This window comes from Sander lucioperca, chromosome 9 (assembly GCF_008315115.2).
Source record: "Sander lucioperca isolate FBNREF2018 chromosome 9, SLUC_FBN_1.2, whole genome shotgun sequence".
Classification (NCBI taxonomy): Eukaryota; Metazoa; Chordata; class Actinopteri; order Perciformes; family Percidae; genus Sander; species Sander lucioperca.
The window spans coordinates 29,720,462-29,748,393 of record NC_050181.1 but is presented as its reverse complement, the minus strand read 5'-3'; the positions used below and the strand labels follow the sequence as shown (position 1 = coordinate 29,748,393).

Below are 27,932 nucleotides of genomic sequence, written 5' to 3'. Positions count from 1 at the left end.
GTATACTGTGTTCCCGGTTTTTGGACCCCACGAATATAGTTAAACACAGTGTTGGGAGTAACGCGTTACAAAAGTAACGCAATTGCAGTAATGTATTCCTTTTTGCTGTAATGCAGTAATATAACGCATTACTAATTAAATTTCGGTAATATTATACTCATTACAATCTCAGTAACGCAAGTTACAACGCATGTTAACGCAACATTTAGTGGTGTTTTGTTTTTTTAAGAATTCACCAACACCGCGACACATTTCTTCACAGGAAAAAAAAAGCCGTATTATTCTCCTGTCGCTGTATTCGATGGTTGAGATGACTGCAGAGACAAATACAAATTACGAGATGGATATTATTTTCAGGAGTTATTACGCTGCGTTGAAGTGAGCTGTCCTGTTTCTGTTCCCGTGGTCAGAGCCAGAACCAGAGACGTTACGGACAGCATGTATGTCCCAACAGGTGACGGTACATCAGCGGCTAACAGACAGATAAACATATCGGGAATTAATGTTGAGGCTTGCTACACGTAAATATCATTGCATTTTATCAGCCGTGGAGAGTAACTATGCCTGTAGTGGAATGGCTTCGAATGACGACCAAAAACCCTTGTCTTTTACTGTGACCATTTACTGTTCAATATGTTGCAGTTTTACAAACAAGAAAGTGAACAACTTGAGCCTGATGGACATGTTGCATCTCAGTAAGCTAGCAAGAGTAGGCTACACAACAGACAACTTCCGTGTAGCCTACTTCAAAATAAAAGCGCTTCCTGTGACGGTTCGCAGTAAAACTAAATTACTGTTAAATAAGGTTGTGTAGGCTACCTTTTCACAAATCAGCTGTAAATCAAGTACTGTAAATAATGTAAATAGTGAGTGTAGCAGCTCCGCTGCTGCAGACTTCTGTTCACAGACACACACACACTTGGAGAGGAAAATTTTCCACAGCTCTTTATTTAATGACCGTATCAGCAGTGTATTGTCCCACAGTTCATCTGGAGCTCCCTCGCTCCCACCTGGCCCAAGGCTCTCGGTCGCGCGGGTAAGAATTCACTGATTAGACAACTCGCTACAGCTGTGACAATCAGTCCCTCCCTGCCTGCTCACCTGAGCCACCACCTCGTCCCCACACTCTCTCCCCCCACAACTCCACATACCCCCACCGCCAGCCACAGGCCAGGGCCAGCCGGCCTGACCTACTCCCCCCGCGAGCAGGAAAGGAAGTCGGCCACAACCATCCGTGACCTGGTCTGTGGACCACCTTAAATTTAAATGGCTGCAACGCCAGGTACCACCGGGTGATCCTGGCATTTGTGTTCTTCATGTGGTGGAGCCACTGGAGGGGGGCGTGATCCAAACAGAGGGTGAAGGAGTGTCCCAGCAGGTAGTAACGCAGGGCCTCGACCGCCCACCGTATTGCCAGACACTCCTTCTCTACCGTGCCTCCCGCTCGGACAGCTTGCAGCTAATGGATCGGGCGGTCAACGCCCCGCACCCGCTGGGTCAATACAGCTCCCACCCCTCTGTCTGATGCGTCTGTCTGCAAAACAAAGGGGAGAGAAAAGTCAGGGGTGTGGAGGAGCGGCCCCCCACAGAGGGTCTGCTTCACCCTCTCAAACGCCTGTTGACACGGCCCTGTCCACTGAACCGGATCTGAGGCACCTTTTCGGGTGAGGTCGGTCAGGGGGGCTGGTAAAGTCAGCAAAGTCGGGTATGAAGCGCCTATAGTAACCAGCCAGCCCCAAAAACCGCCTCACCTGTTTCTTGGACTTGGGCCGCGGTCTTGTCTACCTGAGGCCGCACCTGTCCACCGCCCAAGTGGTACCCCAAATACCGTACCTTCTTCCGTCCAACCGCGCACTTCGCCGGGTTGGCCGTGAGCTCCGCCTGCCTGAGGGACTCGAGGACCGCGGCCACCTGCCGCACATGCTCCGCACAAGTTGCGCTGTGGATGATCACATCATCCAGATAGGCGGCAGCATACGCAACGTGCGGCCGCAGCACCCTGTCCATCAGACGCTGAAACGTCGCTGGGGCCCCGAACAAGCCGAACGGAAGCGTCACAAATTGGTACAACCCGTACGGAGTGGAGAATGCTGTCTTAGCCTTGGACTCCGCAGATAAGGGAATCTGCCAGTAGCCCTTGGTTAAATCCAGTGTCGTGAAAAATTGAGCCGTACCTAACCGATCCAGGAGCTCGTCGACCCGGGGCATGGGATATGCATCAAACCGTGACACCTCATTTACTCTGCGATAATCTGTGCAGAACCTGATGCCCCCATCCTTCTTAGTCACAAGAACGATGGGGCTGCACCAGGCACTGCCAGATTCTTCTATCACTCCCATTTCCAGCATGGCCTTCAATTCTGCCTGAACCACTTTTCGTTTGTGCTCAGGCAACCGGTAGGGGCATGAACGCACCATCACACCCGGCTGTGTCTCAATATGGTGCTGTATCAGGTTGGTGCGTCCTGGTAAGGGAGAGAACACGTCCGCAAAACGCTGTTGCAATTCAGCCAGGTCAGTGCGCTGGGAGGGGATGGGATGGCTGTCACAAAGGGGGGAGGTTGGATTGGCCGATTTTGGAACCTCCGGCCCCAGCTCATCTCTGTCCTTTATCACCGTCACCAGCGACACAGTGCCCGCCTCCCTCCATGCTTTCAGGAGGTTAAGGTGGTAAATCTGCGTGTCTCCCCCTCTATCCGAGTGCAGCACCTCATAGTCCACATCCCCCACTCGCCGTGTGACCACAAAGGGCCCTTGCCACTTGGCGAGTAATTTAGAACTAGACGTGGGGAGCAACACAAGCACTTTATCTCCCGGTGTGAACTGTCTTAACCGGGTCCCTCTGTCATACAGGCGCTGTTGACGTTCCTGGGCCTGGAGCAAATTCTCACGTGATAATTGCCCTAGTGTGTGAAGCTTTGCTCTCAGGCCCAGGACGTATTGAACTTCATTTTTGCTGGGGCTTGGACCGTCTTCCCAGCTTTCTTTTACTAGGTCCAGCACCCCTCGTGGTCGCCTGCTGAACAGCAGCTCAAATGGGGAAAACCCAGTGGAGGCCTGGGGAACCTCTCGCACTGCAAATAACAGAGGGTCCAGCCACCTAACCCAATCGGGTTCGCCCTCATGCATAAATTTGCGAATCATGGACTTCAGAGCCTTATTTAGCCGCTCCATCAACCCGTCCGTCTGAGGGTGGTAGACACTGGTCCGAACAGACTTGATGCCCAGCAGCCCGTAAAGTTCCCTTATTGTGCGTGACATAAACGACGTGCCCTGGTCTGTCAGGATCTCTTTCGGGATCCCAACTCGGGGTGATTATTTCTTCTGTTCGAGTGTCACGGCTCACTCGGTACACTCTGTCCCTAATTACTGAGAAGTGTGGATACACGAGAGCCGCATCAGGGCGCACCATTTGACCATCAATCCTTATCACTTGGTCTAAGGCTGAGTGTAGAGTATCGTCACAAGACTGCTCGAGTGGAAAATCTTCCATGGAGTCAAATGCAGGGACCAGCGGGGTCTCCAGAGGAGGCCTCGATGGGCCCTGCCCTCCCTCATCAGCGTTGGACGACCTTGCGTCACCGCTGAGCATAGCACATGTTCCACATGTCCCTATCGGCCGTGCACGTGCCCCTGCACATTGCCCCACCAGTTTATCAAAACCCTGCCAATCTGTGCCCAACATTAAGGGGTGCGTCAGGCAGGAGCTAACCGCGGCCTGTACCCTATATGTGTTCCCTCCGGTTCTGATTTCAAGCGACACCACAGGGTAACGGTGAATATCCCCATGCACAGATCTTATCTCAACCCATGATGCCTCTACCAAAGCCCCGGGACGAACCAGGTTCTGGTGAATTAAGGACTGCATGCAGGCGCCGGCCGGGGCTCCCCGGTGACGAGGGCTCCCGGCGGTGGGAGCCGCCTGCGGGGCGCAGGTTCTGGGCGAGGTCCCTCCGACACCGGACCCCCAACTTCCTGACGCGCCGGATAAACAGCCAGATAGTCCTCCGCCAACTTCACCGCCGCCGCGACATCCGCTGGCCGATGGCACCTCACCCAGGCAGCCGCTCTACTCGGCAGCCCCTCCAGCAACTGTTCCAGCACGACCTTCTCCAGTAGGGCCAATTCCCCCGCGGAGTGTCCTGGTCGCAGCCATCTGGTCGCGGCGTCCCTCAGCCGTAGATCGAAGGCAAACGGCCGGTCTGTCGGTCGTAGTCGGGCGGACCGGAACAGGCGGCGATGGTCCTCCTCCGACCGCCCCGTCCTATCCAGGACCGCCTTCCTCACCACCGAGTAGCTGCCCCGGCTGCCCGCCGGCAGACCGAGCGCTGCCGCTTCCGCCTCACCCGCCAGCAGCGGCAACAGACCCACTCCGACTCCGGCCAGCCGCACGCCGCCGCCGTCACCTCGAAGGAGTCGACAAATGCCTGCGAGTCCTCCTCGACCGCCATCCGCTGCAGGGCCACCTCCACAGCTGCCTGCTGGACCAGCCCAACCGCACCGCTGGACATCATGCGAGCCAGGAACTGCGCCTGGCCGTCCAGCGCGTCACGCACCGACTCCCAGTGGCGCAGCGAGAGCCTTGTCTGCTCCTGTTGCATCGCCGCCACCTGGGCAATCAGCTGACCCAGTACAACCACCGGCTGCTACGGCAACTCAGTCAGCGACGGAGCCGACATCCTCCCCTCGTGAACAGAGGCACGTTGGGCGTCACTGTAGCAACTCCGCTGCTGCAGACCTCTGTTCACAGACACACACACGCACTTGGAGAGGAATATTTTCCACAGCTCTTTATTTAATGACCGTATCAGCAGTGTATTGTCCCACAGTTCATCTGGAGCTCCCTCGCTCCCACCTGGCCCAAGGCTCTCGGTCACACGGGTAAGAATTCACTCTTTCCAGCTTATCACCCAGTGTCCATGTCTTTTCTCTCCCAGTCGGCCATCCAGTCTTTGCTGCGCTCGCTACAGCTGTGACAATCAGTCCCTCCCTGCCTGCTCACCTGAGCCACCACCTCCTCCCCACACTCTCTCTCCCAACACCTCCACAGTGAGTTTTAATCACACTATAATTGAACATTTCTTTTAGAGTGTTTTAAACTAAACAACATGAATTTCTTATTCAAGTGCTATAAACATTTTACAACAATGCCATACTTTTAATTGAGTATTTTCATTTTCTCCTACTTGCCTATTATACGTTTTATTTCTCTACTACTACTTGCCCACCGGTTTCACCAACAATAGCTGCCACGTTCCTTGAGGCAGCATTTCTTTTTTTATTGGGGGGGGCTATTTGGTCTTTAATTGATAGGAGAGATGAAGACTGTAAAGTGGGTAGAGAGAGGAGGATGACATGCAGCAAAGGGACGCTGGTCAAATTCGAAGCTGGGCCGCTGCAAATCAGGACTGAGCCTTAGTACATGGGCCGCATGTTGTACCATTGCTGGGGCTTGTTCTTCCCGTTGCACCGCCAGCTTTGTTCGCGTCGAGGTATCCCAGCATGCTTTGTGCACAGACAATGAATGAGTGTGATTTTTTTGTCGCCAGTCGGGTCTCGTACAGTGGGCATGCTCCGTTAGAGAATTTGTAGTGACTTCTTGCTCAGAGTAAACTCAGTCAGTGGTTCTTCTGGCAGCAGCACAGCATCTCTCCCTCCCTCTCCATACAAACCATCCAAATAGAGCTTGTTGATCAGCTACATTCAGGCTGGGAATCTAACGTCAGCCCAGGCCTATCTCCACATTCGTATTGACAAAATACCACATATACTGTTTTGTTGAAAAAAAGAAAGAAGAGAAAATCAGTTTAGCTTACCAGTAACATATTTTAGTTTCATTACTACACAAAAAGTACTTCAAACAGCAGCCACAATAGTAAAAACCAGCCAAGTCTCTTCAGTTTAAAGAGTCAGTTGCACTTCCATAATTAAGGCTACAGATACAAATATTCATATATATGATTGTGTATACTTTTGGAGTGGTATTTCCTGACTGGACTTGTGTTGATCATCATAAAGCTCTGTTAGCTCAGGAAGGGTAGTATGACATGCTGTGGTTGGCCCTGCTACCATTTCTTTTTTAGTTTTTTAGCTGCACTTAACCTCCAGGGCTTTTCTCTCTTTTAATGCTCTCTCTCTCAGCTCCAGCTTTTCTCTTTCTCTCCGCCTCGACTTTTTCTCTTTCTCTCTTTCGCCTACACTGTCCATTCTGTCTCCACCCTGCTAGAGCACGCGCATCGACAACTTTAACTTTAACAACTAGATAAGCAAGAACAAAAGACTCCACCTCTGAAGTAGAGAGCAGCCTTCCTGGAGCTCAGTTAGACATCACAGAGCTGTGATCATACGCACCACGATGAAACAGAGCCTGATTACAGCTCTAATTCTCTGCAACATCAGTAAGTTTTCTCTCAACTTTATTACTTCCAGCATTAAAACTTATTTGATTATTATATTTATTAAGCGGTACTGTTTACCTTCCTATAACAAGTCTCTGCTGTTGGTTTCAGGCTGGATCTCTGTCTCAGGTTCTGAGTCTCACACTGAGACTGTGGAGTGTCGGCCGGGTGGAGAAGTCACACTCACATGTTCTAACCCGTCCAACCGAGACACTATAACACTCTGGTTGAGAGTGTTCAACAGAACCAAGGCCAGCTTTATCTCCACGATGACCAGGTCTTTAGGAAAACCTTTATACAGTGATGAATTTCAAAATGGAAGATTCAACATGAGTACCAACATCTCCACTCTCTTTCTCCAAATCAAACATGTGGATGTATCTGACTCTGGACTGTATTTATGTGGATTTTACACCGAAGGACATTATTATTTCAACGCAATACACTTAAATGTTAAAGGTAAGATTATAAAAATCCTGTGTTCTGTATTCTTCTTTTTATATACGCCAATATCATAATTGGCAAAAAAAGAGCACATTTCATCATTTTAAAACAAGAGAGTGATACTATTTTTCAAAGTAAAATCAGACATGAACTTATCTTGATTTTGTTAAAAGGCAGTGATGATTCTCATGATGACGCTGACAGGAAGTCTGAAAGTAAGATTCTCTTTCACATTTCTTTAGTTGTGCAGAGTGACTGCTAGTCCTTTTAAGATAAAAACAATGTGTCTATCCTAACTTTGGTTAATGTTCTCACAGTTCTCAAACAAGTAAATGAAAAACAGTCATAAAGTCTTTCTATATTTGCTAATTTATGAATTGCCCAAAAAGAACACATGTGACTATTTGAAAAGATTCCAAATAAGAGTGATACCATTTTTCAAAGTAAAATCAAAAGTAAATGTCTTTTATTTTGTTAAAAGGCAGCGATGAATCTCATGATGACGACAGGAAGTCTGAAAGTAAGATTCAACATAAAAGATTTAATGTTCTCACAGTTCCTGAGCCAGTAAATGAAAACAGAGTAATTCTATTCTCTTTCTTTCAGCAGAGTCTGATGGAACAGCAAAGCTGATGATTTTGATCCTGGGAGCTCTGACTGTTCTCCTCTTAATGATCATCATTGGTCTGGTTGTTAAAAACAGGAAACTTCAGAAAGGTACTTCCTGAAAGCTACTCTTTCTATCCTGACTCATATGCATTAGTGTTTTTTTTCCACGTCTCTAAAATTGTGTGAATATTTTGAGAGAATAAAAAATGTCACGTTTGCCAAAACAGAATAAGAGTAAAGTAACGATGAATAATGATTGTCAGTGACCTGATTGGACGTTTTGTCTCTTTCATTCAGCTGCCAATGAAGAACAGAATCCACAACAGCCTGAGGTGAATCAACTTTGATCATTTCCTATTATATGTTTTAAAGGTAGCAGAGGCATGATTTAGTTTTTCTCACTAACTCAGCTGTTCTGACTCTTTCCAGAATCTGGACTCTGACCTGAAAGATGCAGCTCTGAGTTTGTATGCAGCAACAATAAGGAACAGGAGGCCTGCATCAGAGAGAGAAGTGGAGACTCATGCTGTTTATGCTGTCTGCAGATAGACTCAGAGTGGAACTGATGCTTTATCATATTCATCTCCTGCTGTGTTCTTTTGTGGATGAATGGGGAGGAGTTATCCTTTTCTTTAAAAAAATAGTCAAATAAAACCACTAAGATTTTAATCTCATCTCTCTCTCTCTGTATTTTATAAAGATTGGTATAGTTTTTGTATTTCTGACACCCACATGGCCATTGTTGCAGTTTGAACTGTGGTCACAAACAGTATCAGGGAGATATCTGTCTCTGTATCTTTACTCTTCAGACAGACTTGAACACTGCTGCTTTATCTTCACATGAGCATCTATCAAACTTGTGAAAAGACGCCTGAAGCAGTGTGACACTCTCACATCCTCATATGAAAGCATTCACGTGTTTAAGACATGACAGATCACAGCAAAGCTCCAGCGGGTGCAGCCGCCATCATCTCCTCTGTGATCTCTACTCAGTCCTCTCAATGCAGCTGCCTGCATGTTAACTTCAACTATGTCAATTACTCAAGTACTGTACTTAAGTACAAATGTTGAGGTACTTGTACTTTACTTGAGTCTTATCTTTTCATGCCACTTTCTACTTCTACTCCGCTACATTTCAGAGATAAATCTTGTACTTTTTACTCCTACTCCTACTACTACCCAACAATATAACGGCCTCCAAGTACATCTAAAATGATTAGACCATTCAACACACAACTGTTTGGATCGTTTTCAGTTTCTAAAATGTGAGGATTTTTCTGCATGGAGTACTTTTTACTTTTAATACTTCAAGTACATTTTCCTGATGCTACTTACATACTTTTACTTAAGTAATATTTTCAATGCAGGACTTTTACTTGTAACAGAGTATTTTCATAGTGTGGTATTAGTACTTTTACTGAAGTAAAGGATCTGCATACTTCTTCCCTTCACCTGCTCGTTGTCATTTAGAAGAAGAATCCCATTACTGCAGTAACTCGACAAAAGAGAGAATGTAGTTCCATTGTTCTGACATTAACTGTGGGGGAGAGACACCCCATCATTTAAATATGGAGATGAAGGCGTACATTTTCAGACGGCCTCTCCTGGAAGGCAGATTAGTGTTGCACTTGGTTGTTCACACAACAAGTGGCAGAAATAGTAGCTGGGGTTAGAGAGAGAAGTTCAAACCCGCTAACTTTCTCACCTCCACACAGCTGACCAGTCACTGTATGAAGTGGGTGAGAATGGAAACACACATCTTCACACTCACACACTATAAAGCATCTTATGGGCGAAAACGGCTATTCCAAATACTTTTATTTTATGAAAATACATTTCTTAATTCAGCTGTCATGGATCCCAACAGCTTGTGCAGAACAAACATGAGCAGCGTCTGTGTGATTAACCCTTTAAGTCTGTAAATGGATAACGTATAGTAAAAAGGTACTTCCTCACTTACAGAACGAGGAAATGTTAAGCTTCAGATGCAGACACATTATTAAAGTGGCTGTGATAAAACATGCATCATATTTAATAATATAGAAATGGGACACTTGGGTTCAACAAGCAGCCAGAGCACACATTGTAGCAGATGACAACACTAGAGGTACATCCCATGTCCCTTATTTGATAGCTCCTCGGTCCTCGCCTGAACCAGAAGTTGTTCTGTCCCTCTTCGGTGAAGGCCGTCTCATGGCTCTTATTTCTGCCCCGAGGACTGAGGAGGGATCATTGAGGAGGGATCATTGAGGAGGAATCATCGAGGAGGGATCATCGAGGAGGGATCATTGAGGAGGAATCATCGAGGAGGGATCATCGAGGAGGGATCATTGAGGAGGAATCATCGAGGAGGGATCATCGAGGAGGGATCATCGAGGAGCTATAACTGAGGAAACATGAGAGCAGCCTTCCCGGAAGCTGTGCAGCTGAAGGAGTTGCTGACTCCACCCAGCTGACAAATTCATGTGACGCTTCAGAGGAAAGGACGTCTCGTCTCTCTAAAGCACGTTTGCTCGTTGCCTCTCTCCTCACATGATATACTTGCATCTCTCCCGTGCCTCCTCGGTGGGAGGGACTAAGACGCAAGGAAGGGAGGCAAGGGGAGGAGTCGGTAGTCTTTCATTGCCAGACCTTCCTCCACAGCGCTGCAGAGGAGGGTCTGACTAGTCCACACAGCATTCCGGGATGGGAGAAAAACGAGCTCTGGTTTATTGGCATTTCTTTAAACCAATCACAATCGTCTTGGGCGGCGCTAAGCACCAGGAAAGCCACGGTGCCTCTGCAAAATAACCTCAGGAAGGAACTTGTTTTGGTGGAACGTGTACGTTCAAAAGTTGATAAAATCATGCAACAGAAAACTCAGATTGGACAGATAGTCTAGCTAGCTGTCTGGATTTACCCTGCAGAGATCTGAGGAGCAGTTAACCATAGTCCTCATAAATCCAGCTGAGTTTAGAATGCCAACAAAAACAAAATGGAAGGTACCAGACATCCGGCTGAAAAGAGTGAAATCCGGCGGAATTTCCAACAGCAACGGAGCAATCCCAGAAGTGGAACGTAGTGGATATAGACTAAGGAGTTGGGGAATGTGATTTAAGGGACATGAGATGCAGCTCTAGTCCAGCACACCGGGCAGCATGGGAGGGCATTGTGGGTCGGGGCCCGCCCACTGAATCACCTGTGCCTGCTCTAGAAGGGCCTCCGTCCCCGGAGTCGGACTAGCTAAATAAAATAGATATCAGAAGCTTAGCCTGGACCTCTGCACACACACAAACACACATACACACACACACACACACACACACACACATTGTGGGTCGTAGGTGGTAGTGACAAACTTGACTACTCACATGTTTCAAGTACAGTGTAGGTCTGGTTAGCTCACCTCTGCTGCTCATTTACCCACCGGATTCACCAACAATAGCTGCCATTTTCCCTGAGGCAGCATTTCTATTTTTGAGGGGGGGCTATTTGGTCTTTAATTGATAGGACAGATGAAGACAGTAAAGGGGGTAGAGAGAGGAGGATGACATGCATTAAAGGGACGCTGGTCGGACTCAAAGCTGGGTCGCTGCTGTAAAGACACCACATATACTGTTTTGTTGAAAAAAAGAAAGAACAGAAAATCAGTTTAGAATATGCTAGTAACACATATTTTAGTTTTATTACTACACGATTTTCTCATTTATTTCGTGTACAGGGCACGATTTTCCAGCGTTACCATTTCACGAACTGCCATGACACTGGGCTGCTCTGGGGGACGCCACAACGGGGAAAATAAACGCCCCACGCTGGTGACAACAGGACGGACCGCCACACGGGGACGCGATCCCCGGGCGCAGGGACACGATCCGCGGTCTCTGTGGTACGCAACAACGGGGACATGAAACATCACAACAATGGGACGGTTGAGGTAAGGAAAAGAAGTGTTGATCATCATAAAGCTCTGTTAGCTCAGGAAGGGTAGTATGACATGCTGTGGTCGGCCCTGCTACCATTTCTTTTTTAGTTTTTTAGCTGCACTTAACCTCCAGGGCTTTTCTCTCTTTTAATGCTCTCTCTCTCAGCTCCACCTTTTCTCTTTCTCTCCGTCTCGACTTTTAGTCTTTCTCTCTTCCGCCTACGCGGTCCATTCTGTCTCCACCCTGCTAGGCCACGCGCATCGACAACTTTAACTTTAACAGCTAGATAAGCAAGAACAAAAGACTCCATCTCTGAAGTAGAGAGCAGCCTTCCTGGAGCTCAGTTAGACATCACAGAGCTGTGATCATACGCACCACCATGAAACAGAGCCTGATAACAGCTCTAATTCTCTGCAGCATCAGTAAGTTTTCTCTCAACTTTATTACTTCCAGCATTAAAACTTATTTGATTATTATATTTATTAAGCGGTACTGTTTACCTTCCTATAACAAGTCTCTGCTGTTTGTTTCAGGCTGGATCTCTGTCTCAGGTTCTGAGTCTCACACTGAGACTGTGGAGGGTCGGCCGGGTGGAGAAGTCACACTCACATGTTCTAACCCGTCCAACCGAGACACTCCAACACTCTGGTTGAGAGTGGTCAACAGAACCAAGGCCAGCTTTATCTCCACGATGACCAGGTCTTTAGGAAAACCTTTATACAGTGATGAATTTCAAAATGGAAGATTCAACATGAGTACCAACATCTCCACTCTCTTTCTCCAAATCAAACATGTGGATGTATCTGACTCTGGACTGTATTTATGTGGATTTTACACCGAAGGACATTATTATTTCAACGCAATACACTTAAATGTTAAAGGTAAGATTATAAAAATCCTGTGTTCTGTATTCTTCTTTTTATATACGCCAATATCATAATTGGCAAAAAAAGAGCACATTTCATAATTTTAAAACAAGAGAGTGATACTATTTTTCAAAGTAAAATCAGACATGAACTTATCTTGATTTTGTTAAAAGGCAGTGATGATTCTCATGATGACACTGACAGGAAGTCTGAAAGTAAGATTCTCTTTCACATTTCTTTAGTTGTGCAGAGTGACTGCTAGTCCTTTTAAGATAAAAACAATTTGTCTATCCTAACTTTGGTTAATGTTCTCACAGTTCTCAAACCAGTAAATGAAAAACAGTCATAAACATCTTTCTATATTTGCTAATTTATGAATTGCCCAAAAAGAACACATGTGGCTATTTGAAAAGATTCCAAATAAGAGAGTGATACCATTTTTAAAAATCAAAAGTAAATGTCTTTTATTTTGTTAAAAGGCAGCGATGAATCTGATGATGACGACAGGAAGTCTGAAAGTAAGATTCAACATAAAAGATTTAATGTTCTCACAGTTCCTGAGCCAGTAAATGAAAACAGAGTAATTCTATTCTCTTTCTTTCAGCAGAGTCTGATGGAACAGCAAAGCTGATGATTTTGATCCTGGGAGCTCTGACTGTTCTCCTCTTAATGATCATCATTGGTCTGGTTGTTAAAAACAGGAAACTTCAGAAAGGTACTTCCTGAAAGCTACTCTTTCTATGTTGTTTTCTATTTTTATTTCATTACTTCTCTAAAATTGTGTAAATATGTTGAGAGAATAAAAAATGTCATGTTTGCTGAATCAGAATAAGCAACCCAGTCTCACGGCAGTTCGTGAAATGGTCACGTTATTTAATCTATTGATTTGTGTACACGGGCACGTTGTTCTCGTTTTTTTCGTGGTGGCCAGCACAAAAATGTAAACTAATATATTTCAATAGGAAGCATATGTCGTGATCACAGCACGACTACGGTAGCGAGTAGTATAAAATGCCTAAAATCCGTGTAAGGAGGTTGGTTGGGGTGGTGGATGGGTCAAACAACAAAGGACTTTCACCCCGGAGACCGGGGTCCTGGCCCGCGTGTGGCCTTTTGTTTCCCCGTTGTTGTTTTCCTAATCACAACCGTCCCGTTATTGTCACGCGTCCCCGGTGGCCATCTCCCGGTGTGTGACGCGTCCTTTCCCTGTTCTTCTTTTCCTAAACCCAACCTCTGCCGTCCCGTTGTTGTTGTCGTCTCGTGTCCCCCAGAGACCATGGATCATGTCCCGGGGTGTGACGTTTGCTTTCCCCGTTCATCTTTTCCTAAACCCAACCATATAGATGGTTCCCATTTCGTGCTGGCCACCACGAAAAAAACAAGATAAACGTGTTCTTGTACACGAATCAATAGATTCAAAATAACGTGTTGGAATAACAGCAATGTAGCGATGAATAATGATTGTCAGTGACCTGATTGGATGTTTTGTCTCTTTCATTCAGCTGCCAATGAAGAACAGAATCCACAACAGCCTGAGGTGAATCAACTTTCATTTACTTACTTTCAAAATCATTTTCTTTTATTTGTGTTATCATTTAAAATGATGTTGCCAAGTCATTATTTCTTTCAAGATAAGTGAGTGTGAATATTCTCTTTGACAGAACCGAGCCTCTGAAGAGCTGAACTACGCAGCTGTAGCTTTCCGTCCAAAAACAAGAAAAACAAGAGAAGTGGAGCCCAATGTTGTGTATGCTTCTACTAGATAGACTCAGGAAGTGACGAGAAAAGCTGTTTAGAGTAAAACTGATTCATCATATTAATCATTAAACATTGTTATTGCTGAATTAATAGCTGTGTGTCTATACTAGTTTTGGGGAATAACAAAACGGAGAGACAGCGACAATCCAGTTTGACAGTTTACTTTTTAACTATTTTTCTCTCTTACATGCTATATCTAACAAACAACAGAAAGACCATTCATTACATGCTTTTCTTGTACACACACAATGGAAGACAGACCAACAAAATCAGGCTAAAGACTCAAAGCCAAACTATCCAATGCAAGTTTTTCTCTGCCTGCAAACTGCATAGGCCTACTGTACCTGTCCTAACACTCTTAATTAACAATATTTAGCAAAATGATCTTTTTCAAAGTGCTTTTCACTCATGTCTCTCATCTCTCTCTCTCTCTCTCTCTCTCTCTGTATTTTAAAAACATTGGTATAGTTTTTTTTGAAAATAAATATATCTTGACACCCACATGCCCGTTGTTGCAGTTTGAACTGTGGTCACAAACGGGGAGTTATCTGTCTCTGTATCTTTACACTTCAGACAGACTTGAACTCTGCTGCTTTATCTTCACATGAGCATCTATCAAACTTGTGAAAAGACGCCTGAAGCAGTGTGACACTCTCACATCCTCATATGAAAGATTTCACGTGTTTAAGACATGACAGACTACTCAGTTTTTTCACTGTTTTTGGCTAAAACTTTATTTTAAGGGGTGTGCATAAGACTGACATGACACTGTCATAACTGACATGACACCGCTCATGATCATTAAGGAGTCTTTTTTGAATGTTCATGACCGTTGTCATTTAATATCATTCAGTAAATTATGACTCTTTTAATGCTACATTAGCATTGTGAGATGTTTGTGTTATGACAATTGACATTAATGAAGACAAAATTTTCATTTCATGACAACTTGACAATATAAGCTGTCAATGTCTGTTATGACAACGTGACATCAAGTAAGACAACATAACATGTCAAAAATACCTCATGACAGGCCTAATGATCCAACACTAAGAAACGTTTTAGCTTCATGTGTTAACATTACATTAAACTGTCATTGAGGGGTTGTTGGGATATTGGCATCACTCAAACTGCTGGTAAAAGTAACCGCGTGGAGTGGTTAGCTTACAAAATAAGTCAAGTTTGCCCAGAGGAAGAACTGCTGCGTCGCCTTTCTCTTTAGTGAGCCCTCAACCTTGGTGAGTGAAAACACATTTTATCATCCTGCCTTGGTGGTGCTGGTCCGTATGTTGATCATGTTGTGTTGGATCGATTGATAGTAGCTACGTTAGATGGTGACGAGTGTGTGATGTTCGGTTGTTGTCATAGAATGGATCTGTATGCATCACCACATGACGTTAACGTTTTCTGGCTAAACTCTAACGTTACTACCATGGCCCCTAAAAGCACCGTCATCTGGCGGTGCCTGTAGACGGGCTTGCAGTCATCAGGGTCAGCCCTATGTTCCCACAGCCCAATGGTCCCACAGCCCTATGTTCCCACAGCCCAATGGTCCCACAGCCCAATGGTCCCACAGCCCTATGTTCCCACAGCCCAATGGTCCCACAGCCCTATGTTCCCACAGCCCAATGGTCCCACAGCCTAATGGTCCCACAGCCCTATGTTCGCACAGCCCTATGGTCCCACAGCCCTATGTTCGCACAGCCCTATGTTCCCACAGCCCTATGTTCCCACAGCCCTATGTTCCCACATTTCTAAGAATTTTTTTTTCACTGAAAATTAGGCCCTATGTTCCCACAGCCCTATGTTCCCACATTTCTAAGAATTTTTTTTTCACTGAAAATTAGGCCCTATGTTCCCACATTTCTTAAAATTAGTTAGGGTTAGGTTTAGGGTTACATTCCATCTGTAGTCCATTGCTACTGGATAATAGGTTGGGTGTAATTGGCTACCAAATTGGGAGAAAGGGGGATCAAATCTGATTTAAATTAGAAAAAGTAAATGTCGGAACATAGGGCCTAATTTTGGAGAAAAAAATCTTAGAAATGTGGAAACTGTGGGAATATAGGGCCTAATTTTGAAAAGAATCTTAGAAATGTGGGAACATAGACACGCTCCCTTTTGACGGCTAAACAACTGGTGCTGGTAGCATGTGTTCACGTTACAACACTGTCTGTTTTATGGAGCCATGCGGTTTGTTGACATGGTAACAGAGTGAGATACAGACTATTCTAGTTTTACTGGTATGTAGACCATCTTTTGAAATTGTGCCCCACCAATTTTTTTTTATATAAAAACGCCACTGTAAATACAATAACAGAAATGCAGTGGTGGGATGTAACTAAGTACATTTACTCAAGTAGTGTACTTAAGTACAAATGTTGAGGTACTTGTACTTTAATTGACTCTTTTCTTTTCATGCTACTTTGTACTTCTACTCCGCTACATTTCAGAGAGAAATCTTGTACTTTTTACTCCACTACATTAATCTGACAGCTTTAGTTACTAGTTACTTTACAACACATGTAGTTTATAAAATACAATGTTTTATGATAAATTAAACTACCCAACAATATACAGGCCTACAAGAACACCTAATATGATTAGCAGATTAAACACTTTTCTGAATCACAGTTTGGATGTTTTCTAAAATGTGAGGATTTTTCTTAAGTAACATTATCAATGCAGGACTTTAACTTGTAACAGAGTATTTTTTAGTCTGGTTTTAGTTATTTTACTTAAGTAAAGGGTCTGAATACTTCCTCCACTACTGCATAAATGTAAATGTGTAAATCAAGCAGCAGAAGGCCTGAATCAGAGAACCAGCTGGAGCCAGATGTGGTGTATGCTGCCACCAGATAGACTCAGGAAACATCTGGAACTGCAGCTCAGAGTGGAACTGATGCTTTACCTGCTACTAAAGAACTGTCACTGTTGGAATAAAGATTTTATATTTATGCAAAGTATGCAATATCTGCTACAAGTCTAGTTCTACTTTCCAGCCAAAGTCTCCTTCTGACTTCTTGTGTTTGTTAGATCTTAATCTGAGAACAAAAGATGATTGGTGTTTGATGGAGGAGGAGACTGTCCAGAGTCTCCTGTCAGAGTTAGATGGAGGGAGAGAGCTACACATCACTTGTCTGACAGGAAGAGACAGCGCAGTGTGGTGTGAACATAACTGAGGTGAAAAGATATATAACGTGACATGGTGGGTTTCTCACATCACAATGTGAATGACCCAACCATTGCATAGTAATGTCTGATGAATGAATCAGCTTTTAATAAGAACAGCTGTTGCTGTGACTACCATTTTTCTGAAAGCATCTCTGTTGTTAGTCTGAGCAGCTGGATAGGCAAAAGAAACCCCGCCTTTTTCCCCGCTGAGAGCACTCTTACTGGAGCACAGTTCAGTCTGCTGCAGTCTCCTGTACACATCGCCTTGGTAACAGCTTTACTCTGTAAGTATCTCCACCACTTTTTTGAATACAACAATTGTTAACGTCTTTTTCAAAGCAACACTGAAACGTAAAACAATCCTTTAATAACAATGTGCGTGCATTGTGTTGAATTACAAGTTGAAGTGAAGGAATCAGCATGTTGTTTGTTTCAGGTTTGATCTCTGTCTGTGTTTCTGAGTAAGATTCTTTTTTGATTGTGAAGAAACAGATCCTGACCAGTGTGATCCTCCTTGGTCTGATTCTTTTCCTTGTTCCAGTCATCATTGGTCTGGTTGTCAAAATCAGGAAATTTCATACAGGTGCTTGTGTTTTAATGTAAGTTGTAAATGCAAAACTTTGTGTTAGAACAATTTAGAGATGATCTGTTACAAACTGACTGTTAATGTTTCTTACAGAACCTGGGCTCTGATTCTCTGAACTATGCAGCGCTCAGTTTCTATCCAAAAGTGAAAAAACAGTATTGTTTTAAAAGTGTCCCCCGTATGGCAACCCCCGCCGCAGCCTAAATGCACTACACCAAATAGAAATGGAAAGACCGTAACTGTCATGTCATCGCATGACACCTTTCTGTTGCTAAACATAACTGTCACGACTGCCACCTCACGGTGAGCAGTACACCGGCTCACAGATCCTTTTTCTTGGCTACACTTTACTGTAACAACGCTAAACTTGACCAAATGGCTAAACTTAACTGCCAGTAGTACTTGAAACATAAACAGCACGGTTTGTTGTAAGTCACACACGTTCTTAAGGCTTTGTGTGTGTATGTGTATGGATGGGTGGGGGAGTGTGTATGTGTGTGTGTGTGTGTGTGTGTGTCTGTGTGTGTGGTGGGGGTGGAGCTCAGTGTAAAGTACCATTGCAGTGCCACGATCATTTGCACAATGAGGAACTTCATCTTGATGACCGTTTTACTTCTCTGCTGCCTCAGTAAGTACTGCCATTGAATTACTCAACAGCATTGACTGCATTAAATCATATATATATATGTATATATATATATATATATGATTGCATTCCTGTTGCTCTGTCAGCAAAATGATGAATAATTCTTTATTTGTTTGTTTCAGGCTGGATCTCTGTCTCAGTTTCAGAGTCTCAGACTGTGGAGGTTCAGCCTGGAGAAGACGTCACTCTGCTGTGCTCCAACTTTTCCAGTACTCCCTCTCAGATATATTGGTTCAGAGCGGTCAAGAGATCCCAGCCCCGCTGTGTCTCCTTCATGTTCAGGGCTCCTGAGCCTGCTAGACTCTGTGATGGATTTCAAAATGGAAAATTTGAAATGAGATCCAACATGTCTGCTGTTTTTCTCAAAATCAAACAAGTGAATTCATCCGACTCTGGACTGTATTTCTGTGGATATATCATAACAAAACCCGGTTATTGTCGATGCAACCTATTTAGACGTTCAAGGTAAGAGTGTTGTAAAGTTTGGTCTGTCTGTTTTGATTGATGGAATACTATCAGCATTTAATTTAGGTAATGTGGACCTATAGATTTATTTATTTAGGTTAAATGTACAGAGTCTAAGTTAATGATAATTTTTTTCTTGTAGATGTGTTTGATGGAATAACAAAGCTGATGAGTGGGATCCTGGGCGTTCTGACTGCTTCCCTCACTATGATCATCATTGGTCAGGCTGTTAAAATCAAAAAGCTTCAGAAAGGTAATTATCCCTTGTGTTGTCTTACTGCTGACCGTGCAACTTGTTCTTGTCCATCCCGATTCAAAACTGAAAAAAAAAAATTATATTAGGGGTGGTAATCACCAGAGGCCTCACGATACGATATCATCACGATACTTATGTCACGATATGATATTGTGATTTTGAACATATTGCAATATTCTGCGATATATTGCAATTTATTACCTTTTTCCAACTTCAAATTTATCCCAATTTCAAATGATGTTCCCAAAAGGAAACTTTATCAACATCTGTTTTATCTAAAAAGATACATTTCTCTGTTTGTTCACCTAACTTAAATTTCATTGCTGCAAAATGGGATTGTCAAGCAGACAAACTGACCAACACATACAGTATATAATAATAGATCAATACTTGACGTCTGTGTATCGATACAGTATTGCCACGGAAAATATTGCGATACTATGCTGTGTCGATTTTCTCCCCCACTCCTAGTTTTTAATGCTTTTAATGTTTGTTGTAAGTCAGTATTTTTTCGACTTCTTTTGAGCTTTTCTGTACTACTTCTAATACTGTATATATACACCACAAACACCAACGTATTACCACTAATGTTACAATGTTTTTTTGAATTCATGGTTAATAAACCTCATTTATATGAAATTAGGCCAAATTGTTTTGTTAAAGAAAAAATGAAATTATGAATTATTTTGTTAAGATCAAATAGACTTGTCAAAGTTTAGTCAGAATACTGTTTTGAACCTTTTTTTAAATGTTCTCAAATGCTGTGAAATTGAATAAAAACACCAAAAAGTCAACTGATCATTATTTTTTTTACCTGCGAAGAGCGTTGTATGGAACCATCCATTTTATTTTTGGGCAATTTGGTTGAAAGAAATCCATATTTCTGATATGGAAAACGTTGAAGTCGGGTCAGATTTGACCCGAGGACAACATGAGAGTTATACTTAGTTGTAATGTATTTTTACAACTTCTTTAAACAACTTCCTACTTAACAAAATGTATCAACAGCAATATTGTGCAATACAGTGTCAAATGCCAGTGAGTGTGAATTGACCGGCCATATTGTTTCTGTCACTAAGCTCACGTTGAGGAACAGAATCTGCAACAGACAGAGGTGAAGTGTATTCCATTTTATTTGAAAATAATTCAGCAGGTGCCACAAACACTTCCAAGTTGTCAGTTATAATGTCATGTTGAGATTAGTGACTGAACATATTTGTATTCACAGAGTCTGGGCTCAGATGATCTGAACTATGCAGCAGTGACCTTTCGCCCAAAAACAGAAAGAAACCACCGGCTGACACCAGAGACAGAAGTGGAGTCAACTGCTATTTATTCAGCCACCAGATAGACTCAGGAAGCACCTGTTGTTATTTTTAAACACACTGTTACGCTGTACAGTGTTTTAGTCTGCTTGATTGGTGTACCATCATCATTGTGTGTACAAAAATGTACAATAATCTTGTTCATGCAGATTTTTTATGGCCTTCTTTATTTTTTTTTTGTGTGTCATACTTTTGACTACCTTGCGTTTTCATCTGAGAGCAGAATAATGTGAATCTCTCAGAAAGCAGCAACACCTGACTTTTTTTGACATGAAGAGACAGTGTGGTGTGAACACAACTGCATGCCGTTATATGTATGAGAAATATCTCACTATCAAAAACTTGTGAAAAGATGCTGCTCAGCCTCCTCTGAAGCATTCACACTGCTACACGCTGTACACGTTGAAGACATGATAGATCACAGCAGAGCTACAGCATCTTCACTGTGCAGGCTTTTCTCAGGAACCCTTCGTACATATAGTTACGAAAAGTAATGCGCTGTAATTCGTATGTGTACCATGTATTTATTGCTCTATGCTCCACAGTGACTGCTGCTGAATAAGAGCGCTCTGGTCTGCGTAGGGATCAGGGTCGGGGTTGGGTCATAAAACACAGTGCTTTCAAGCGGGGGAGCGTAGATTGCGTTCCCGGGGAAAAAACATCCAGGAAACGTGTGTTTGTGTCCCGGGAGTACTACATAAGGAGACCAGTGTTTTAATCCAAACAACAATCTTTTTTCTAACCTAACTAGAAGGTTAGGTGTCTAAACTTCACTGTGGTCGCCCATGATGGTAACTTTTCGTCGGCTAAACTTAACTGTAACGGCCTCTGAAACGACCGGCACCTCATGGTAACGGTACCCGTCTCCCTGTAACCTTTTCTCGGCTAAATTTAACTGTGAAGACCGCTAAACTTAACTGTCATGTGACCGGTCGTCACAAAGGTCACATGGCCAGCCGGCAGTCACCTAATTTTGTAGTTTATCATGCGAAATGTTGTGCACAAGTTTTCATACAATATCATACAATCTCACAGTCACCTTTTTTCAGAGCGCTGTTGCCTAATTTCATAGGATATCATACAAATTGGTTTGCAAATATTTTCCTATGATATCACACCAACCCATTCATGAGCATGCGTTGCACTGTGATATGTACTCAATGCAACTGTGTTTGCAGCTGCTTGGAGGATCCCATCACACACAGATCATACACACAGATCAAATGTAATGCCGTGTCTTAGCATGGCTCCACATTTGCCAGACTGCCCGACAGTATACCCATTTTACTCATCACTGGCCTGAATAGCGCAGTGACGCTCTTTGTTTGACAGAATTGGACAGAACTGCCAAAACAACATAGGAAGCCTAGGCCTTGCTGTATCGGGGTGTCCTCGCCTTTATGACCCAACAGCAGACACTTATCATGATCAAAATGTTTGGTTTGTGTAGCTTGGTTCCCATAATTAGTAAAATGGTCCCAACAATGGCAAATGTGTTGTATTGTGATCATGAGCGACAAAACATGATGGGACATGATAGATGACGGTATATGTTGTTGGAAAAATGGGGCTGTTACATTACTATCATCATTGGTCCGGCTGTCAAAATCAACTAAAGGTCACACAGATAATGCTACTGTATCTTCACATTCTTTTCATAGTCAATACTATAAACAAATCCAAAACTTCCTGTTTACTAAAATGCATTTTTGATCAATTGTAATGATCAAGTTAAAAGGCCCTTTACCGGTCGGAAGAATTCGGTCTCTTTCAAATAGTCTGACATTGTTATCAGACTCCTATAAAGCCCAGTTCAGACCAAAGATTCTTGACGAGACCAGTTGAAACAACTACTTGCAAAGCGCAATGTTCTGAAACCTGCCAGTTCACACCAATGTGACGAGACAATGTATCATCTCCATAGCGACGACTCTTTTTACTTCCGGTCTAACCTCCAACTTTTAGGTCTTTTTGTTACTGGATATATCATTTGTTGCATCTAAATGTGAATGTGAATAAAAGTTATTGATGGAGAGATGATTGCTACAGTTGCATTTCTAATGATGAATCAGTAAAAACAAACGGTTTATTTCTGTAATTCATGCTTTGTTCGCAGGGCGCTCCCTCTCTTCAGTCACTCTCTAACTCGCTTGACCATATATCGTGCTTGTGGGCAGTCCATAGCCTCCGTCTAAAACTCTGCCATTTCTACCAGCTGACAGTTCATAACATAAATATAAACTGTATTATGGATCATTTTATTTCAATAGTTTGTAGCTGCCTTTACCAGCTGACTTCTCTATTTGGCTGTTGAAACAGGTGACGTCCCTTACGTTCTAAAACCATCCTCTGGAGACTCGACCAGCTGAGTCTCAGCGACACCATCAGCTGGTTTGAGTCCAGCTGAAACGGGCCGGTTCAGAACACTGCAACTTTTCCCTGCGACGTTCTAAAACAGTTTCAATTTGTTGCCAATCTTTGGTCTGAACTGGGCTTAACTCCTATAACATTAGGAAAAAAAAAAACAATCGATGCAGCACAACCAGAGATACATTATTTTTATTGTAAGCATTTATTTTCTTGCCTGTTACCCATAATGCAACTCAGTTCACTGTTACCAAGGCAATAGCTGTTTACATACATATGTTACCCATTATGCAACTCAGTTCCTTGTCACCAAGGCAACAGCTGCCTATATGTTGCATCATAGAAATAGAATGCAGTGATGTCACATCCTGTACATGTGCCTTTCATGTCAACATTCTAAGTGACCCATTCTACCTTCACCAAGATCAAAGTTCTCTGTTAGAAGGTTGATTGACAGGCGATCTCTCACTGAGTACTGAGAATCTCATCACGGTTTTACTGTGCTGCGTTGATTATCATCTCTTCAACACCGACAATACAGCTTGCTTCTGTATTTCTGTGCTAAACAGAGAAGTATTTTTCAGTGATAAGCTTTAAGAGAGCAGAACACAAGTTGCAACCAAAACATGGTCCTTCCTCTGGAGTCCTTGAAGAACGACACCATGGCCCTCCGCCAGGAACCGACAGTTATGGGTAGCAACCAGGATGAAATGAGTGTGAGCCTGCAGGCCATCACCCAACAGCTTAAGAGCCTGCGCCACCAAATTCACAAGCGCCAGAGACAGTTCAATGGCTGGGAAAATTTGGAGGAAATGTTCACCGCAGGGAAGGCCGAGGAAAAAGCTGCAAAGAAGAAATGTGACTACCTTCTAAAAGAAGTGAGGGAGCTCAGCAACAAGGTCCAAAATTACACCACTATTGAGGCTTTGTATAAAGAAACAAAAGCTTCAAATGTGGCGATGGATCTGCAGCGTCAAACTCTGCAACAAACAGTTAGCGATCTCAAAAACCGGCTCAACAACTTTGATGAAGTGAAAGAAGAATATGAGCCCGTGAGACAAGAGCACGAGGAGCTGCAGAGTGAGATTCACTACCTGCAGAAAGAACTCCAAAATGAGACTAGTGTGGACATAATGTGTGCTGCATTAAAACGGCAGACAGAGGCAATGAGCCAGCAAAACGCCGCCCTGCAAAGCCAACTCCTGGAGCTCAAGGAGAGGCATCAGCAATCCTACAACGATGCAAAAGCCAAGAAAGAGGAAGAGATCGAGGCAGTGAAGGCATTAAATGAACACATGAGCTGTGAAAACGACGCCTTGCTGCAGGAACTCCAGGCTCTCAAAAATAAATCTGACAATTTAAACATCTGGCGTGACATGTACAAGGAAACATTGGACCGCATGGACGTTCTGAAGAAAGACAACGATGATTACATTAACCAAATCCAAGTTGTAAACAATCATCTCAGGATTAAAAATAAATTTAAGGACAATTATGTAGAACTGGAAGCTGAAGAGAAAGTTCTGCAGGCACAAAACCGAGCCCTGGGTAAAACCCATTCTCATGTTTTTAAGAAGCATCTGAATGAACAAGACTGGAAGTACAAATACGATGTTCTGAAACAACAGACAGACGACTTGACGCTCCAGAACAACAAAGCCATGGAGGAAATCCAACACTGTAAGAAGAAAACTGTGAAATCTACAGCAACTAGCTGGCAGCAATTAGCTAGTAAGTTGCTGTAATATATTCTACAGTATGCTTACTGTACATCTAATCACAGTACATAGAAATGTACTGTAACTGTATTTACAGTAATAATCACAGTACTGCACTTTTAATCACAGTACATATTAGACTACTGTAATAGATATTACTGCATACATTTCAATACTGTAAAATAATTACAGTATTATAATTATTTACAGTATTATTACTGTATTATATTTACAGTATTATATTTTAAATGTAATATATTATTTTATTTATTTTAGTCCCGTCAGGGCCACCAGACCCTGACGTGCCAGTGGACTTGAAATCCCATTCAAGTCAATGGAGTGTTATAATAGCATTGTGAAGAGCCGTATAATAAAATAAAAATAATGACATACTGTGAAATACCTAAACACCTAGCTGGCTGAGGAATCTGGCCAATGGCAGACAGTAATATTATCAATAAATAAGAACAGAGCATACATTTGGACCCAAGCAGAAAGTGAGGTTTAAAAACTTTATTCAACTATTAGAATTCATAAAAACAAACAGTAAAACTTCATCCAACCGTTCATATTCTCAGATATACAGGATATGACATATAGACATAGATATGAAAAGCATGGTCTATCAATGTATCATACTCTACTAGTATTAGTAAAAACAAACAGTAAAACCCAACATATCATATACATGTTGTAGTTAGACAGAAGTATGTGCGAGGGAGGTAGAGAGAGAACATGCATGTGTGACAGAGTAGTGTGTGTGTTTGTGTCCATGTCTCTGTGCGTGTACATGTGTGATGTGCTAGTCAGAGAGGAAGGGATAGAGAATCCATGTGGGCAAATACATGTGTGTAAGAGAGTCTGTGTGTGTGTGTGTGTGTGTGTGTGTGTGTGTGTGTGTGTGTGTGTGTGTGTGTGTGTGTGTGTGTGTGTGTGTGTGTGTGTGTGAGTGAGTGAGTGAGTGAGTGAGTGAGTGAGTGAGTGAGTGAGTGAGAATGTGCGCATATGTTGTAGTGAAGTCCTACCACAAGAACAAGAACTCCATCCCAGCATCTATCAGTGTGTGTGTGTATGGAAATGGAGCCTGAGTGGAGTGGACATCTTCTTTACTGCAATGGAAAAAAAAAGGTAAAAAGGAATTAGATGCTGATGTAGAAATGTATAATGAGCAAGACTAATGACTTTCTCATGAAAGAGTCCACTAATTTACTCTCCAATGCAAAGAAACGTTAAATTTGAATGCATGAAACATTAAAAAAACACATGAATTAATAAGAATATGATAAATGTAATGTAATAAATGAAGGTACACAAATACATTGTTGGAGGATATTAAGGCAAAGGGAATACTTCAAAGTTCACTTCATAAAGGGGTCTTACCCGGCATGCTCTAGGTATTCTGCCATGTCATATTCAATGAAGTCCTGGATTAGAGCGGCGACATGTTGATTCAGGGACCGATTTTTCCGTTGAACCTTCTTTCCCGTGCTCTTGCTGGTCTGGAATTTAGCAGCACATTTACTCTGTTCTGGATTTATCCGGACAAAAAAGCTGTAAAAAAAGAAAAAGAAAGAAAAAGATATTATACATCAGTATTTTTGCTACTTTATCACCACACAACAGTAGTCCCATATATTAATCCAGTACTGAGTCTGCACTATGATAGTGGTAGCAAGAAGACTGTAATGAACATAGTGAAAATAGAAATAGGCCTATATAAATAAAAAACGATAGTCAAAAAGCTCTTACCGTTGGACAAATTCAAGGGACTTGGCTGCCTCCAAGCATGATTAGCCTCGGAGTGCTAGGCAGGGAAATCTGTGCTTCAGCAGTATAATAAACACAGAACGTTGTTAGAAAGTATGCAACTATAAGGCAAGACATGCTTTTTGTACATGTGATTCTGTAATGCGCACACTGACTTAAGGTTACAAGGACATTTTGCAACCACAAGGAAAATTTACATTTGCACGGTTTCTATGCACTTTCACGTGTTTTATTCAGCTAGGGATTGTGTCTGTAGAGACAAAACAGTGCTTGCACTTAAACCCCATGACTAGTTTTCAACTGTGTTGTGTGAAAATTACCTGAGTCAGTGTGGTCTTTCAAACAGCCTGTAGTGTCGTTATCTCTAGTGGAACCTAGCAAGGGGGAAAGATGGACAAAAACGATTAAATTATGTTAAAATTAGGAAACTAGCTAGCTCTCCAAAACACACACCTCAAACAGACAGATACTGTGTACTGACACACAAAGTGAGCGAGGGAATGGGGCTAGTTAGCTAGTGGGTAGTACTGATAGATTTTCGACTTACACGAATACATGATCAACACACATCACACACACACAAAATATATCAAATCTTGGGTGCTAGCAGGAGTAAGTGGAGCAAATGTGTTTGCTACCATTAGCTAGCTAGCTGGTTACACAAGCACACAGCCACACACTCGCGCTAGCAGGAGTAAGTGGAGCTAATGTGTTTGCTAACGTTAGCTAGCTAGCTGGCTACACAAGCACACAGCCACACACTCGCGCTAGCATGAGTAAGTGGAGCTAATGTGTTTGCTAACGTTAGCTAGCTGTCTACACAAGCCCCCACAGCCACCCACTCGCGATTCAAACTCATTTTCGACTTACACGAATAAAAGCTCAACACACATCACACCCACGCAAAATATAACAAATCTCGGGTGCTAGCAGGAGTAAGTGGAGCAAATGTGTTTGCTAACATTAGCTAGCTGGCTACACAAGCACACAGCCACCCACTCATGATTCAAAGTAATTTTAAAAATCTAGCTATATTAATCAAGTCTAATGTTGTATATTATTATGTTATAAATTAATAAAATCCATGGTCCAATACTCTTAGCTTATTAATGCCTTATAACTTACTAACTGTCACCAAAGTGAGGAAGAGGCTACTTACATACTCTAGTGCAATCTCTGAAGAACTTTCCGGCTGCGTGGCTTGGCTGTGGAAGTCCGATAGATCCCGCTCAAAATTACTGTAATATTATTTACAGGATAATTGTATTTACTGTAATCTCGTATTCTACAGCATTTTTGCCATGATCGCGTAAAAATCTACAGCAACATACTGTATACATATATGCAGTAGTCATTTGTTCAGTATACAGCAATACTGCTGTGAAAACTACGGAATCTTGTTACAGTGAAGATTTTAATGAAAACCTCAGAGTTTTGAATGCCTTTCAGGCGAATTATAAAGCACTGAAGGCAGAGAAAAAAGTTCTCACGAACCACAACAACACTCTGCAGAAAGAACTACAGAAGCTGGAGAAAAAGTTCTCCAAAGAAGAAACTCTGGAGGAAAGAAACAATGACTTGAAGTCAGAGAACGAAGCTGTGAGCCAAGAAAACAGAGCTCTGCAGCTTAAAGTTCAGGAGCTCGGCGACA

The 27,932-nt window shown here is 42.9% G+C and overlaps 2 protein-coding genes and 1 long non-coding RNA gene across 5 annotated transcripts in view; 2 read left to right on the top strand and 1 right to left on the bottom strand.

Annotated features, from left to right (window-relative positions):
- LOC116064089 overlaps window positions 1–21,816 on the top strand; it is a 40,787-nt gene extending 18,971 nt beyond the window's left edge. The window contains exons 4-5 of the mRNA XM_031319147.2: window positions 20,184–20,218; window positions 20,333–21,816. Of these exons, the coding sequence (XP_031175007.1) occupies window positions 20,184–20,218; window positions 20,333–20,455 (158 nt within the window). The 3' untranslated portion in view covers window positions 20,456–21,816. The remainder of the gene's footprint in view (window positions 1–20,183; window positions 20,219–20,332) is intronic.
- The window catches only part of LOC116064080, a 272,833-nt gene that overhangs the window by 44,658 nt on the left and 200,243 nt on the right, over window positions 1–27,932 (bottom strand). The gene's annotated exons all lie outside the window — the stretch shown is intronic.
- Window positions 6,665–8,131, top strand: LOC116064093. Of its 3 annotated transcripts, none has more exons than XR_004108446.2 (5): window positions 6,665–7,057; window positions 7,324–7,362; window positions 7,452–7,559; window positions 7,749–7,783; window positions 7,881–8,131. It is a non-coding gene; the product is annotated as an uncharacterized LOC116064093 (long non-coding RNA). The 3 variants fall into 3 exon arrangements; XR_004108447.2 differs by having other exon boundaries at window positions 7,449–7,559; XR_004108449.2 differs by lacking the exon at window positions 7,324–7,362.